At 44.5% G+C, this 16,331-nt stretch overlaps 1 protein-coding gene and 1 long non-coding RNA gene across 10 annotated transcripts in view; one reads left to right on the top strand and one right to left on the bottom strand.

Moving 5' to 3' along the window:
• Window positions 1-16,331, bottom strand: part of RIPOR2 (RHO family interacting cell polarization regulator 2) — a 193,160-nt gene that overhangs the window by 132,923 nt on the left and 43,906 nt on the right. Inside the window, exon 1 of one of the 5 annotated variants that reach the window (XM_085845221.1) lies at window positions 8,548-8,744. The exons of the other annotated variants lie outside the window; for them this stretch is intronic. Within the exon in view, the coding sequence (XP_085701347.1) occupies window positions 8,548-8,656 (109 nt within the window). The 5' untranslated portion in view covers window positions 8,657-8,744. Of the gene's footprint in view, window positions 1-8,547; window positions 8,745-16,331 lie in introns of those variants that run through there. 5 annotated transcript variants of the gene reach the window in all.
• The window catches only part of LOC147016517 (uncharacterized), a 41,421-nt gene that overhangs the window by 3,070 nt on the left and 22,020 nt on the right, over window positions 1-16,331 (top strand). For all 5 annotated transcript variants that reach the window (XR_015049074.1, XR_015049078.1, XR_015049077.1 and 2 more), the window contains one exon: window positions 10,055-10,130. This is a non-coding gene — a long non-coding RNA (uncharacterized LOC147016517). The remainder of the gene's footprint in view (window positions 1-10,054; window positions 10,131-16,331) is intronic.

Below are 16,331 nucleotides of genomic sequence, written 5' to 3' on the forward strand. Positions count from 1 at the left end.
CAGATAAACCTTGACTGACCAATGGTCAGGGCTCCTGTGGCTATGTGGGACAAGTTCGCTAGTTACAGGAAATTTCATGAAAGTGCTAATTCTTTGCGTGTCGTAAATGATCCAGCTGAAAGAGGAATTAAGCTTGTGTCTGACTTTATTCATATGTGCAATGATGAGAAACAACGTCAAGCATTGCTACAGTGCGTGGAAGAGCACAGAAAGCTTCACCCAGACTATACAAAACAAACGCTATATTCTCTATAAGATATCTGTGTAGTTACTTGTTTGCTCGATTGTTATGTTATCATATATGAAAACCATGTCGCATAAAACATATTTGGTTGTTCTCATAATTAATTGATCATGCTCTCGTTTTTCATTAATAATGTCTTTATGAAAACGCTGCTACTGATATTCTGTAAATGCCTAACAATGTGCCGTGCAATAATTGTCAAAATATGGGATTTTCAGTGAAATTCCAAAATGGCAACCCCTTCTCAAAATGTCGGGACAAGTTTGTGAATAATATTTACGGGTACTTACTATCATAATGGTGCCTACTGAAGTGCATTCGGCCATCTAAACAAAGAGAAATATATTTTTTTAAATAATCAAAAATCAATATTATTTCCAAAAATATGGATTTTTCCTGAAATTTCAAAATGGCGGCCCGCGGTTAAAAAAGGCGGGAAAATTTTCAAACTTTGGTCGATCACCTAACTTCACTAGCAGAATCGATAGCCACATAGTGCTTCATTCCAGCAACTACTTTTGCAAAAATGGTACACCCTAATATATATATATATATATATATATATATATATATAAAAATTCTGGTGAGCGAGACGATTCTCCCCCTCCCCCTCCCGCCGAATGATCCATTAGGTACCCTTGTCTGAGTTTAGCTGTAAGTCAACCCCCGTTAAGCTTCTGCTCTTTGTCTCTTTCCTGGCATTTTGATTGATTTTGCTTTGAAATTCTTTATTTACCTCAGCAAATAAAATTATTTTTATTTATTTATTTTATTACTAATAAATTATTTGTCGATTTGCAACCTGTCCATGTTTGTCCTTCACTTCCATTGGTCTTGCATTGTTCAAACCAAGATAGACTGGGAGGTAATTACCACAGATTTGACCAAAAAATAGTCGGCACGCACCAGCGGTTAAAACGCTCGGCCGCCCGAATTAAAATCTAATCAGATAATAATGGTGTTTTGTCGAGGGCACACTCCCTGCTCAGGTAACCACGTGACCTCCAATTAAACAGAATAATTAGACGGCGGACACTGGAACTCGTGGTTGACTGGGTGGCGTTCGTGGTTTTAAAACAACCCACCGTACCACAACGTTAATTGTGAGCGGTTGCCCCAGGTCCGGCTCTACCGAGGACATCCGGGGATTAATCCCCCAATGTGACAAGCTGGTGTCCCGGTACCCGTGGCCGCAACAATATATATATATATATATATATATATATATATATATATATATTGTTACGTCTGAGGGGGGGGGGGGTATGCATTCAAAGGGTAATTAGGATGTTTAATTAGGTATGCCATGCTGTTCGAGTGTACCAGGATGTCGATGTAATAAGTAGCAATTCAGTGGTGATAAGTTGTCTAGTAAATGTCCATTTCTTCAAGGGGGAAATGATAATTGTCACGTAATTAGATAGGGATACGGGATAGGGTAAGTGTGTCTGCGTAAAACCCTTTTAGTATTCCCTGGAGGCTTCCCTTGATGTGTCTCGTTCCTCACCCCGGTTGGCTCTGGGGTTCTGCTGGCTCGGAGTACGGGGTCGAAAAGAGGAAGAAGATCGGTACAGAAAAACCGTTTTGGTGGAAGCTGTTGTGCTGGGAGCGTGCTGTTTGTTGGGCTGATTCGATCCTGGATTTGATCGTGTCTCGTGGCCTTGCTGTGCCTCGTGCCTCACCTTGGTTGGCTCTGGGGTTCTGCTGGCTCGGAGCACGGGGTCGAACGGCGGGCGGACCTGCCTCCCTCTCCTGCTCGCAACTTGGCGCCAGAACTGGCTCCCTGGCGGCTGTGAGCGGACTTGGGCCGACACCAGGAGGTCGACTGCACCACGGTGTCTCCTGCCCCTGACGAGCGCAACGCCAGCTCGTCCGACACCAATCCAGGGACTGTTGCGTTTACACCACGGGCCAGCCTGACCACCAGAACCAGCTACGTTGTGTGTGTGTGTGTGTACCTGGCGCCTTCGAGGGTTTGACATTGGTATCTTCTTCTTCTTTTTCTTTCGGCTGCTCCCGTTAGGGGTCGCCACAGCGGATCATCCGTATGATCCGCATAGTGATTTGGCACATGTTTTACGCCGGATGCCCTTCCTGACGCAACCCCGGTCGCCTCTTACAACACAGGGATAAGGGTTTGAGATTGGTATATCCATTGGAATTGTTTGTGTTTTCCCCACGCCCGAACCCACACCACCATCCCGTCGAATCGCCCCGGATCCCTCCTCTTGCCGAGTCTTATTATTTCTGTTTAGAGAAATAAACATCATTAACTCAGTGAAAAGCGACTCGTTCCACCTTCCTCGTCCCGTTTGCGGTAGAGCGATTCGAACCGCCATCTTTGGGTTATAAAAATAAACCGCCTCCATCGTTTCGGCTCATTCTACGTTAGCGGGACTGTTCAAGTCCCGCGGACGTCACATTGGTGTCAGGGTGTTGGATGTTCGAACCCCTCTAAATTATATTTGGTATCGGGAGAATATACCAGGACTAAAATCTCGCCACGAATTGGAATATAAAATTACTGCAGAAAAGCGCGCGAGCTCGGGAAAATTTTGGCGGGAGTTTTCAAATTAAATTTAATTGGCGGCAAACGGGACTTCTGCACCATGGCGGATGTGCAGATGTTTGAGGAGGAAGGCCATGTGTCTGGCAGCGAGTCGGGGGAAGAGGGGAGAGACGGGGGTAGGATTGGAACCTCCCCCATTCCAAGCGTGGACCGTGCTTCATCGCCCGGAGCGGGGCCGGCAGCGCCGGAAACCGGTGCGATGACGATCCAGACACTGTTGGAACGTTTAATTGCGGACATGACTGTACAAATGGCAAATCAATTCGTGACACAGAGGGCAGACATGACGGCACAGAGGGCAGACATGACGGCACAGAGGGCAGACATGACGGCACAGAGGGCAGACATGACGGCACAGAGGGCAGACATGACGGCACAGAGGGCAGACATGACGGCACAGAGGGCAGACATGACGGCACAGAGGGCAGACATGACGGCACAGAGGGCAGACATGACGGCACAGAGGGCAGACATGACGGCACAGAGGGCAGACATGACGGCACAGAGGGCAGACATGACGGCACAGAGGGCAGACATGACGGCACAGAGGGCAGACATGACGGCACAGAGGGCAGACATGACGGCACAGAGGGCAGACATGACGGATCAATTGGGGGTAATGGGGGAACAGTTGGGTGCACAGATTGATTTAATGAGGGATGAATTGGGGGAAAAGATGGAGAAAATGAAAACTGAGATGCAGGAGTGTGTGGATGTTCAATTGGGGGAAATACAAAGTAAATTCGAGGATAGATTGGAGGAAACAAAGATAGAAATTACATTGGAGGGGGAAAATATACGAAAAAAATTGGTAGATAAAATTGATGCAACGAACATTCGGGTTGATAAAGTGGATGAAAGCCTGGAACGTCATCATGCCTGTGTGGATGCTCGTATGCAGCTGCAAGTAGAAGAGTGGGGAGAGCTGAGGAAGCAAGGGATGAATTTGGTGGAGGAGGTAAAAGGATTGGAGGCTCGTTTGGACGAACAAGATAAAATTATGAGCCAAGATGAAGTCTTGGATAAAGGCCTGGTAGAGCCGTCTTTTGTAAGTAGAGTGTCCGGGTTGGTTGAGGAGCAGCGACAAACTCGCGATGGAGCCTTGGAGGAGGTTGTGCGGGCCCAGAAGATCCTGCCGGAAGAGGTGAATCGGTCCATTCAACGTTTGGAACAGGAGGCAAAATTGACCCATGAGACCCTCACAACAAAACATTTTTGGCCACAGTGGGCTCCGAAATTGGATACGCAGCCACAAGGGTGTTTGATCCCTGGGCTGGATTCGGACAAGGGAGAAACTGGGAAGCGGGCCACCGTAAAAGTGATCCCCCTGGTAAATTTTGACGGGTCAGGGAGCCTTGAAGCTTTTCTGACGCAATTTGAGTGTATTTCCCGACTAAACGGGTGGAATGAGCGGGAACGTACAGGGAATTTGGTGGCAACGTTGCGGGGACCAGCCGCAGATGTGTTAAACGTGATCGCGGAGGGATGTTGACCAGCTCCCACATTTGCGAGGCGTTGAGCCGTCGGTTTGGGTTTGCAGCGAACTGTGATCTGGTGCGGGCCCAGCTCCAGCACCGCAGATTAAAGCCGGGTGAGACAGTGCAGGAGCTGGCACAGGACATTTACCAATCAGTTAGGATCGCGTATCGGGACCTAACAGTGGAGGCATGGGACAGACTGGCACTAGAGAAATTTTTAGCTGCTCTTCCTGACCCTGAGGTCCGAGCGCTAGTGGAGTTACAGGATCCACCCACCGTTCACCGAGCGGCTGAGTGCGCAGCCAGGCTGGCCTCGTGGAGGCGGCCGGGTCAGGTGCCAGAGAGGCCATCGGTGACGGTCCGACAGGCGGAGATTCAGGATCAAGGAGAGGGGCTGGGAGAAATTGGCATTACCCAAATGTTTCAGGAAATTTGACAGAAACTGTCAAGTTTGATAAGGGGTAATTCGGTAGTTGGTGCGCCACAGCGGCGGGGTCCAGCTCAGCCAATAGAGCAATTCGATTATGGCCGTGGGGGTCCGGAACCAGAAGAAACATTACACAGATACCCACGGGGGCCTTTTATGGGGAGTTGTTTCCGGTGCGGGCGAAGAGGACACATGCAACGATATTGCCGGTATCCGGCGATGGAGGGACCCTCCAATAGACTTTTAGACTCGGAGAGGATGAATCCTCCTGCTGAACCGCCAGGTCTATCCGAGATGCCCTTTCATCGGTCGGGTCCGGAGATCACTGTCGGGGGTCGGGGAGACTAGATCGGGCTGAGCATATAGGGCCATGCTCGGCTGCTGAGATTGTGGCGAAGTGCCTCCTTTGGTGAAAAAAGTGAATTGTGGGAAAATTGGCGTGGGTTTGTAGGTTCTGCTGGGTTTTAGAGACAATAGGGACAGTGGGTAATTGGTAACAAAGCGGGCACGAGTGGCTGTCCAATGGCTGGTGCGTGGATCGGGTGAGAAGTGCTGTGTGAGTTGTTTCAAGTTAAGAAGTGAATTGTATGGTGCACACTGATTTTTTTTTTTTTATTGGACATGGTGTGGTAACAGGGAAGGTCATGGTCGGTGAAGTGTTCGAAATGCAGGTGTCACATGTAAGGCCGATGGGGTGGGGGAGTCATGTGGGTTTTGTGGGTGGGGATGATGTGCTTGTCCACAGGGATTGCTGAAGCTCATGGTGAGCGGAAATTGTGACCCCCTTCAAGGAGATTCACCCCTGGTGGCTCATGGTGACAGTGTCTGGAGGCAACTGGGAGAGGGTCTGGTTGGGCGACCAAGGCAGGTAGGACCTTGGCGACCCAGGAAGGCCAGAGGAGCCAGTGAGACCCCTTCCAGTGTCTTGTACGGGATGAGAGCCGATGGCTACCAGGGGGGTGGGAATCAAAGGGAGCAGGGCGGAGAAACGTCTGGGTTGGACTAAAGCTTACCTGTGGGCATGGTTGCACCTGAGATGCCCCCATCACCTTGTGGTAACCCACCCCACGGTCATGACGGGATTCAGCCTGCATCATTAAAATGGGTACCATGACCTAGAAATGTGATGATGACCATGGTGTGAGTGTTGTGAAGATGTGTGAGTCCCACTCGATCCCGCACAACTTGACGTGTAGCAAGGGCATGATGTCCGCATAATTTTGGGTCCAGCAAATTTGAAAATTGGCTCCCCAGGTAACGCTGGGTCTATTAGCATCCACTGGGGGATGCGGTCAAGTGTAAATACCCCATGAATAGTGTCGTTAAGGCTTAGAGTAGGAATGTAAAGTATGTGTTGTGTTTTTGTGGAACTTTTTGTTTCCCCTCCCCAGATCACTGGAAGAGTGTTGGACAAGAGCGATGATCCAGAGGATGGAGTGCAAATTCACTCAGTGCTCTCATGTGATAAAATAAAAATAAAAAAATGAATGATTGTTTAGGCAAGGATAAGGCCATAAGGGGGTAGTACATTAAGCAGGATGGGTAAGTTAGCTGCGGCTCGCTGCCCATTGCCCCTCCTACTTTATTTCGTTAGGTTAATTAGGTGTGAGTCAGTAAGTGTTAAGGCTGGTATGGTAGCGCCTGTGATATACCTTGCAGGAGCTGCGGTACCAGAGGAGGGGGCAGTGTTACGTCTGAGGGGGGTATGCATTCAAAGGGTAATTAGGATGTTTAATTAGGTATGCCATGCTGTTCGAGTGTACCAGGATCTCGATGTAATAAGTAGCAATTCAGTGGTGATAAGTTGTCTAGTAAATGTCCATTTCTTCAAGGGGGAAATTATAATTGTCACGTAATCAGATAGGGATACGGGATAGGGTAAGTGTGTCTGCGTAAACCTCTTTTAGTATTCCCTGGAGGCTTGCCGTGACGTCACAGGACAGTGCTGCGGATGGCTCCGCCCCTTGATCACGATTGGCGGAAGGCGACGGCGGAGGGCCAATAAAACGGCTCGATTGGAAGTGACGAGGACTCGAGGATAAAAAGGCTCTGTTCGGGGTCGAACGGAGGAAGAAGATCAGTAAAAGAGAAACCGTTCTGGTGGAGGCTGTTGTGCTGGGAGCGTGCTGTGTTGTTGCGCTGATTCGATCCTGGTTTCGTCGTGTCTCGTGGCCTTGGTGTGTCTCGTACCTCACCTCGGTTGGCTCTGGGGTTCTGCTGCCTCGGAGTACGGGGTTGAAAAGAGGAAGAAGATCGGTACAGAAAAACCGTTCTGGTGGAGGCTGTTGTGCTGGGAGCGTGCTGTTTGTTGGGCTGATTCGATCCTGGATTTGATCGTGTCTCGTGGCCTTGCTGTGCCTCGTGCCTCACCTTGGTTGGCTCTGGGGTTCTGCTGGCTCGGAGCACGGGGTCGAACGGCGGGTGGACCTGCCTCCCTCTCCTGCTCGCAACTTGGCGCCAGAACTGACTCCCTGGCGGCTGTGAGCGGACTTGGGCCGACACCAGGAGGTCGACAGCACCACGGTGTCTCCTGCCCCTGATGAGCGCAATGCCAGCTCGTCCGACGCCAATCCAGGGACTGTTGCGTTTACACCACGGGCCAGCCTGACCACCAGGACCAGCTACGTTTTGTCTGTGTGTACCTGGCGCCTTAGAGGGTTTGAGATTGGTATATCCATTGGAATTGTTTGTGTTTTCCCCACGCCCGAACCCACACCACCATCCCGTCGAATCGCCCCGGATCCCTCCTCTTGCCGAGTCTTATTATTTCTGGTTCGAGAAATAAACATCATTAACTCAGTGAAAAGCGACTCGTGCCACCTTCCTCGTCCCGTTTGCAGTAGAGCGATTAGAACCGCCATCTTTGGGTTATAAAAATAGAACTCCATCGTTTCGGCTCATTCTACGTTAGCGGGACTGTTCAAGTCCCGTGGACGTCACAATATATATATATATATAATAGATACTTTGCCATCTCACAACCAAACACACAACTTTGACCAACACACAACTTTGAACGATATATTTATTTATATACAGCATTGTGCTTTACTCTGGGAAAGCAATTGCAAAACACCCAGTACAACCCTTGCCAAGAAATTGCTTCGGCAGCACCAACGCTCTGTAACAGAGTATGGTACATCAGAATGAAAATGCCATACTATCTCCACCACAAATATACCACATTAAATTATTTATTTGTTTATATTCATTTTATTTACAAACACCGCAACCAACATACCACCTTGAATTATTGATTTATTTATATTCACTTTACTTGGAACCACTGCAACCTCCACACCACCATTATTTATTTATTTATATGCACTTCCATCTCACTCCACTGCCTACATATTTATTTATTTATTTGTTAAATTATTTCGTTTTTTTATTTCAATGTAAAATCAACACATCCCAATGTTAAGGTGTGGTTGGGGACTTGCGCTCTCGTTTCATATCATACCGTCTCATAATCCATCGTTTTAGTTCAATCGTATTTATCTGCAGACTGAGAAAAAAAACAACTTTGGTGCAACAAATTCCCCTGGCTACTTGTATTCCTGTTGTATTTTTTGAGGTTTGTGGTGAAGTGTGTACATATCAAGGACCTCAGAAAGTAAAAAAAAAAAAAAAAGGAAAACAAAAGAATAGCGGACAAAGCATCATGATGAAAATGCTTAAACAATGATACCAAGCAGGCAGGACATCAAAATGTTTGCAGAAACAACTTTCCGTGATCCAAAGTACCATATCAAAAGTCAACAATCATATAAATAATGGTCTTAAACAGATGAGAGAGGAAATGCACAAAACAAGAAACATTAAATACCTCGTAGATGAGCTCGTACCTCTACAGTGCTGTGTCTGTTTGGATTAATGAAAGATTGGCACGCGCTACTGTTTTGCTCGGGTAATGCTGTTTCATTCCGCAGAGCCATTACTTATTGTCTGAACACAAAAATAACATTTCAAACAATGATCGATTCAGCAACCGATCTCCTCCACGTTTCCATCTGGGTGTGGTCACTTGCAATGATGAAATTCCATTGTGATGGACACAATGTTGTGAAAAGGAGAGGAACAACAGGTGGACACAAGTAAATGGGACATACACACATACATACATGTATATGGGCATGTAGATCGATCAATTTCATTGAAAAAATAAACGTTTTTGTATCACATTTGGTGATTGGTTTAAATCAGTGTGTTACGTAACCTACACTGAAATTGCTTTCCAAGATCGCAAGCGTTATCTGCACATCACAGGTTTCCTCTGTGGCATACAAATACACACACACACACGCACACACCACACTACACCCACAGGCATGTGTCGGTTAATCATCATCGGATGAGGAAACATTGTGGCAGAAATACGGAACAAACACTGGGATATCTGAAATCGTAAGAATGCATTGCTAGATGTGGTAGTATAGAAACTTGAGCAGCTCAGCGCTCAATTATTACACCGAACAGAGACGAATCGTCTAGATACTGGTGCATTGTGATGTAAGAAGTCAATATTGCAGTGGTATCAACAGTCCACTTGCCTTTTGTTGAGCCAATTGAAAAGCTATCAAAGCAACGATGAAAAGAAAGATGGAAACGTTTGAGATTTTGACTGTTGGATATGGAACAGCCACTCCATCATTTATTGCCTGGTCCTGAGATAATTGACGGGTGTGGATTTTGCTCCAAAAATGGGTGTAAATTTGATGTCACAAGCAAAAATAACTAAAAAGTTCATAAAACACCTTACTCCGCACAGTCTTGAGAAAGAAGGGCGTGGGGTGGGTCTGTGAGCGGCAAATTTCATTGGTCGTGATGGGTAAACTGCCGTAATATTTTATCCACATACTGTTAAACAAAAGGGTTTTAAAAGTGCTAAAAAGGTGTTTTTTTTGCAAAAATAAAATAAAGATTTTAAAGGTCATGAAAAACCATTTCGGAAATTTACGCTTGTTGATGCAGCGTCTTTTACACCACCTTATTTAATATGTTACATCAGTTATTCATGCCTACTGTTTGTGTCCTTTATAACATCCTTAAAAACAGTAGATTTTCTGTTTGGAATGATTTTCAATTTGGTTTGACTGCCAGACAGGCAGACAAAGTAAGCATTATCCTACTCCACTCTGCACATGCATAATCGGAACAAATTCAGAGCACTGCTGGTTCGTTTTCTGATTCGTGCTCAAACTATAACATTCAATTGAAATCAAGTTGTTCCTCAATCATAAACTGATGTTTGAAGACATACACAGATGGACAAATTGAATCAATTGCTTAATCCCGCTTTTTGTTTTGCATGTGCGGGGAAACAACTGCCAAAGATAAAGGAGGACAAATTTGAACCCTCTTTTAACGATGGCAGTCAAAGAACCCTCTTCTCCATCTCACAAGTCCGAGGTATGTCTCAGGTATTGAGCCAGCCGGCAGAAGGGTGATGTACAAGGCGCAATGGTACGAGACAAGAGCAATAATGGGTTTATAGAAAGCACTTGTGCTAATCAAACACACGAATCTCCATGACAACTGGACAAGCTAGAGTACACTCGGTCTCTCTTCTGGAGACGCAGCCATTTGGCAATTCTGGCCACTAGCCAAGCTCCAAGGTATAATGTGCACATTTGTTCGTAGCACGTGACATTATCTGATGCCTCACTAAAAAAAGGAATCAGCTCCATAATTAAATCAATCTCTCAAGGTGGATGACTTTATCACTTTAAGACACACAGCAGTTCGTTTGCCTCCTGATATGCTGGTTTCATTTGCACAATGGCACATTTCACTGTGACATGGGATGGAGATGAGAGCTTTTCCTTGTTAGGTAAATTGTTCGATGAGACATTTGATCATCATCAGCTGCTTTTCAGTTCACTGCTGATGAAAGTCTCAGCATGTTGATGCCATGTTGCTCTGTCTCTTGGTTTGTTGTGACAATTGACTCTTACCCAATAATTGTCTATTTCATCCCTCCATCTTAGACGTGGCCATCCCTTGGTCCTGTTGCTATCCATCGGTCTCCATGTTGTTAATATTGCTGTACACCTGTTATCTGACATTCTACTAATGTGTCCTGCCCATTTCCACTTCCTAAGTTTGATTTTTTTCTAAAATATCTTGAGTTCTGGTTTGTTCTCTGACACATTTTATTTGTTTGTCTTTCTATGTTTGTATGAAATACCTAACATATTTCGTTCCATACTGTGTTGCGCTGCTGGTAACTCTTCCTCCATTGTTGTCATCAACACCTCGGTCTCTGCCCAATAAATGAGAGTTGGATTAATTCACCGATTGAAAACTTCTATTTTCAGACATATTGGTAAGCTCCATCTCATGATGTTACTGAGTTTTTTTTAAAAAAAATATACAATGTCAAGGCTCAAATAAGAGCTAACACACAAAACATATAATAAGGGGAGTAGGAGACAAGAGGGACAGGAGAGGGAAGGTCAAAACAGTGGGGAATAGACACATGAGGAGATCTGTGGAATGGGGAGGGATACACGGGGTAAACAAGATGGACACTACAGAAACTTTCAGGAAGGAAAGGAGGGAATTTGAAGGACGTGGGTTTAGGGTGGATTAGCATGGGTAGAAACTATCGTGGCTTTGGATGGGGGAAGATAAGAGATGGTGGTGAACAGCTATTTTGAAGATCTGGAGGGAAGAGTGGGATTGAAGAGAGTGTGTGCAGGAGTTTGTTCCAAAGGCAGGAAAAAAAGAGGAATGAAAGAGTGAAGGTGAGCAGTGATTCTTGATTTTGGTAGAATAACCAGAAGGGGGTTGTTGGCGGACCTTGAGTGCCCTGCAGAAATATGGGCGGGACAGATCGCAGACAGAGCAGGAGGGGCAAGGACAGAAAGACCACCGACCTGCCTGCAGTGAGAGACCCAAAGACTCAGCCTCATCGTGGGATATAGCAATGATCATAAATGCCTTGGTTTCCACAGTGTGAAGCAAAGAAATGTGAGAGCCAGGAGCACCAGCCCAAAGGAGAGACTGCAGACTGCAGACTAAAGCTTTGTATGTGGTCAGGAGCTCAGGTGTGCCAATGAAGGACTTAGCACGATGGAGGATGCCCAGTCAGTGAATGGCTTTGGAGGCCAGTTTGGAGATGTGGCTTTCCCAGGAAAGATCATGGCAGATAGTGAGGCCCAAAAGTATGAATGAAAGGACTTCTTCCAGAGGATTGTTGAGAAAGTACATTGAGGGGGGGTGGGGGGGAGGGTATCCAGACAGTCGTTTCGGCAAGACATAGTGAGAGTATGAGATTTGTCAGGATTGAAAGACATGTTCCACGTGTTTTGACCAGATTGTGATTTTATCTAGATCTGCAGAGAGTGAAGAAGCTGCTGCTTGCCGATCTGAAGAATGACAGATGGTACAGCAGAGGGTGGAGTCATCAGCTAAGAGGTAAAGAGGATTTTCCAGAGAGTCAGAGAGATCATTGATGAAAACCAGAAAAAGAACAGGACTGAGAACACTGTCTTGAGGAACTCCAACCCGGACAGGAAAAGTTTTCCATATTGGCTCCATCCAAATTTGATTCTTCTCTTTATTTCTTGTTCTTGATTCTTTTCCTTGAGGCTAAAGCTTTGCCCTCGGTATATTTATTATTCCACTTCTTCTATTTCATTCCCCTCTATGTGATTTCTCGATGAGAAAATAGCAAACAATATTTTAAAGAGACATTTGATTGCAAACAATATTTAATTTCAAACAAAAAAAGCTTGTTTTCTTCATGGCATTTACTGTTGCTACAACAGTGTAACAGAAACTGTCCAGAAAGTTTCCTATCGATTGCAAAGCAAATAATCCCTCATGCCTTCGGTACATTCCTTTGAATAGAATGTGCTGAGGAGTGAAAGCAATATCTGGAAAAAGGGAAAAAGTAATTTAATTGTACCATGAATTTCGTACTCGCAACTTGGGACAAATGTCTTTAAAATTAAAATTAAAAAAACTGCAACACCTGTCGGAGGGAATTCAGAATATAAAGCCATCAATGAAACCAGACTCTGGTATCCACCACCGAATTGGATACCAGACTCTGTGGTGCAATCGATGGAGCGTCTGCTCTGAATCTGCTCGGTCAGTGGTTCGAAGCCCAGCAGTCACACCAAAGGATTGAAAAATGAGGCTTCCTGATGTGACGATCAGAATTTAAAATTATAGAACAGGAACAAATAATCCTGTGAATGCAATGGCAAACCGCTCAATATAACCCTTGCCAAAAAACTGCTTCGGCAGCAACAATGCTCTGCCAATACATCATCGAGTGTCAATTTTTACGTAAACAAATAACATCACTCACCTGCAATTGGAAGGAATAACCAATTAGCTCTCACCTAATCAATTACCCCAGGTGGCTAGGATTTTCAATAAAATAACCACAATGCTCTTCCAGTAACCCTTTATGTGCTGTATAAAACCCTACCCAGGTTTCTCCACAGATGCAGACATTCACAAGTTGCACATACAAGAGAATCTTAATTCTGTAGTTGTAGCATTGGGATTCCACACCATGGGAACTATAAAGTCCACCAACAAAAGTTGACAAACGGGACACCGGTTTCATGTCCATCGGCACACACATGGATGAATCACGCTGCATGTGAAACACCGGATAACGGCTTTTTTAGCTGGGTCGCAATTCAAACCCAGACGACAACGACTTGAAGGCAAGTGTGCACACCTATAGGCCAGCTTGTCAATATATATATATATATATATATATATATATATATATATATATATATATATATCTATATCTATATATATATATCTATATCTATATCTATATATATATATATATATATATATATATATATATATATATATATATATATATCTATATCTATATATATATACATACATATACATATATATACATATATCATTCGAACCACTCACTTACTGAATAACTGTCCGATATTAATACTCGGTCCCTTCCTGGTGATGTAGAAAGCTGAAATTTTGTATGCTGGAGGACATTGAAGCCAATACACCAGGGAAAAAAATCATTGAAATATCAGAAAACATCCTTAAAGCTATATTAATAATGGCTGTTTGTGTGTGTGTGTGTGCGTGCGTGCGTGCGTGCGTGCGTGCGTGCGTGCGTGTGTGCATGCGTCCTCCATAACTCCTAAACTATAAAACCTATCATCCTGAAACTTTGCATGCATGCTTTAAAAAAAAAAACTGCAGGGGAGTGCAAGAGTAAATATTGTGTGTTTGGGTTAATTAAAACACCCCTTTTGAAGATAATTAACGGCCTTATTTAATTATGTCCTTGATCAGGTGCATCCTCAGTCACCGCTCTCTATGGTGTCTTAATATAAGGCGTTTCCTATTTAACTTCGCTGGGGTCTGAAGCCGCCATGTTTATTGGCCTGCTCAACCATGCCTCGACTTGGAACAGACCACAACGATTTCTTCACGATAAAGTGTTTTTTTCCACTTTCCTCACTCATATTATCGAATGCCTGTTGATCAGAGCTACGAATCAAAGCTACGAGTCAATGAGCAATTTTTTGCGTTTGTAAGTACTATCGTTTTCAAATTAGGAGCTTGGAGCGATTTCATGCATTACACGATACGATTTTCCACGATCTACTCTCAAGGACTAATTAAAGTAGATCATCGAAATATTATTTCGGTTTTGAGGATCGGATATCGTCCGGACTAAATTAGTGTTGAAATATTGAGTGAAAACTTATAATTTAAAGAATTAACGAGTCTTATAACTAAGCCGATATACCTATTTACTTAAAGCAAGCAAGGCTATATAGTCTTATAACTAAGTCGATATACCTATTTACTTAAAGCAAGCAAGGCTATATAGTCTTATAACTAAGTCGATATACCTATTTACTTAAAGCAAGCAAGGCTATATAGTCTTATAACTAAGCCGATATACCTATTTACTTAAAGCAAGCAAGGCTATATAGCAAGGCTTTGGTGCAAACCAAAGTAAGTCTTGTGTCCAGGCAGTTTAAAAATAAACTATTTTCCCTCCTTCTCCATACACACAAGAAATTGTGAAATTTCAAAAGCATTAAATTTATCTTTTGCTGCTGTTTGGAGAATTATATTGAGTGAACAAAAAAATTAAAGAATGTGCCAAAATTAACCAGCTTCATTGAGCTACAGTATATGACTTGATGCATTCACTGCTAAACCTCGTGCCCTGTCCCCCAGAGGGACTGTTTATCCATAGTGTCTGCCAGATGTGTGTGTATATTTTCGGAGGTTTTGTGAGGTGCTCTACAGGGAATCAAAACAAAACTGGTGAAAAACGGACATTTTAAAAATAAAGTTATAACGTTTGCGCAGACCGCGAACAATGTACCACGTGACGCGTGCACAAACGAGCAGCCAACGTGGCGGATTATTATCTGCAATGATTATTTCAAAGGCGATTAAAAACTTTGTGATGTCTCAATGCTTGCCCGACATGAAGCAGCAACTCTTTTGTGGATAAAGTCATTATTTGAACAAATTAATTATATTTCTTTAACTGCTGCATGCGCATAGAAGACTGGCTTTAAAGTTAAAGGGATCCCTTGTGGCCTGTTCTTCATGACACGGCCTGTGAGCCACTGGCGGCCCCTGGTGGCCGAAAGTGCGGCCCCTCACTTGTGGCCATTATTACATAGATGTGAAAACACCCCATCATAATCCACCATAAATGCTATCAAATTGACCTAATGGTTTCAAATGAGTGTTCCAAGGCGAAGCATAAAAGTACCATAACTACATCAGGATATGGTTGCAAAATACAAACAATTATGCTTGCAGCCCAGTGTTAGTAAATCCTATATGATTGGAAATGTTGAGTTTTGTGTTGAAGACATGATTATGATAATTCAGGAACAAAAGGCAACTCGAGTTTCAGTGAACTAATTAAATGAGATGTGAAGCGGGACAGAGGATTCGTGCATAGAGACTGGCATGCATCATGGGCATCGTGACATCGAGATGAATTGTCAACAGAACTTTGATGATGACTGATGTTGAGGCTAAATGCTTTGGTCAACAGGGGCATTACACTGTGTGAACGAATTGGGTGAAAGTTTTGTTATGGAAACCGGCGCTCTCAACCAATAGTTAAGTTGTGGTCAATCTTTGGATTCAGACAGAGCCTTGCTTCGAGATTGACCTTGTGAGTTTGCCATAAAAAGGTGAGGTGAGGAGTGATCAGGAGAAGGAAAGAAGGATGGAATGATAGAAGGAAGGAAAGATTTAAGGAAGGAGAAGCAAATGCGACTCGGTGGTGATCTCGAAGGTGACCCGGAGATCCAGTTCTAGCAGCGTACGGAGTTTTGGAACGGCAGAGTGCTGGGCACAGTGGGAGACAGGCAGCGATGGTCTCATGAGCATTTGTACAAACAAACGGTGACCACTGAACTGGGTGTACGGCTTCACTCCTACTGGCCGATCAGTTGTGCTCACGAAGAACCTACACAGCATGACGGAGTAGTTCCCTTGATTGCTGTGTGCGAAGGTCACTCCCTCCCTCCACTTCGTGCCTTCTCGTGGTTCGGCTGGTGTTGTGGTAAGATCCATGCTGCGTGATCATTCCTGCGGGGCTCACACGATCTA

This window comes from Eptatretus burgeri, chromosome 11, assembly GCF_056783735.1.
Source record: "Eptatretus burgeri isolate ZD-2024b chromosome 11, Ebu_testis_v1, whole genome shotgun sequence".
Lineage (NCBI taxonomy): Eukaryota > Metazoa > Chordata > Myxini > Myxiniformes > Myxinidae > Eptatretus > Eptatretus burgeri.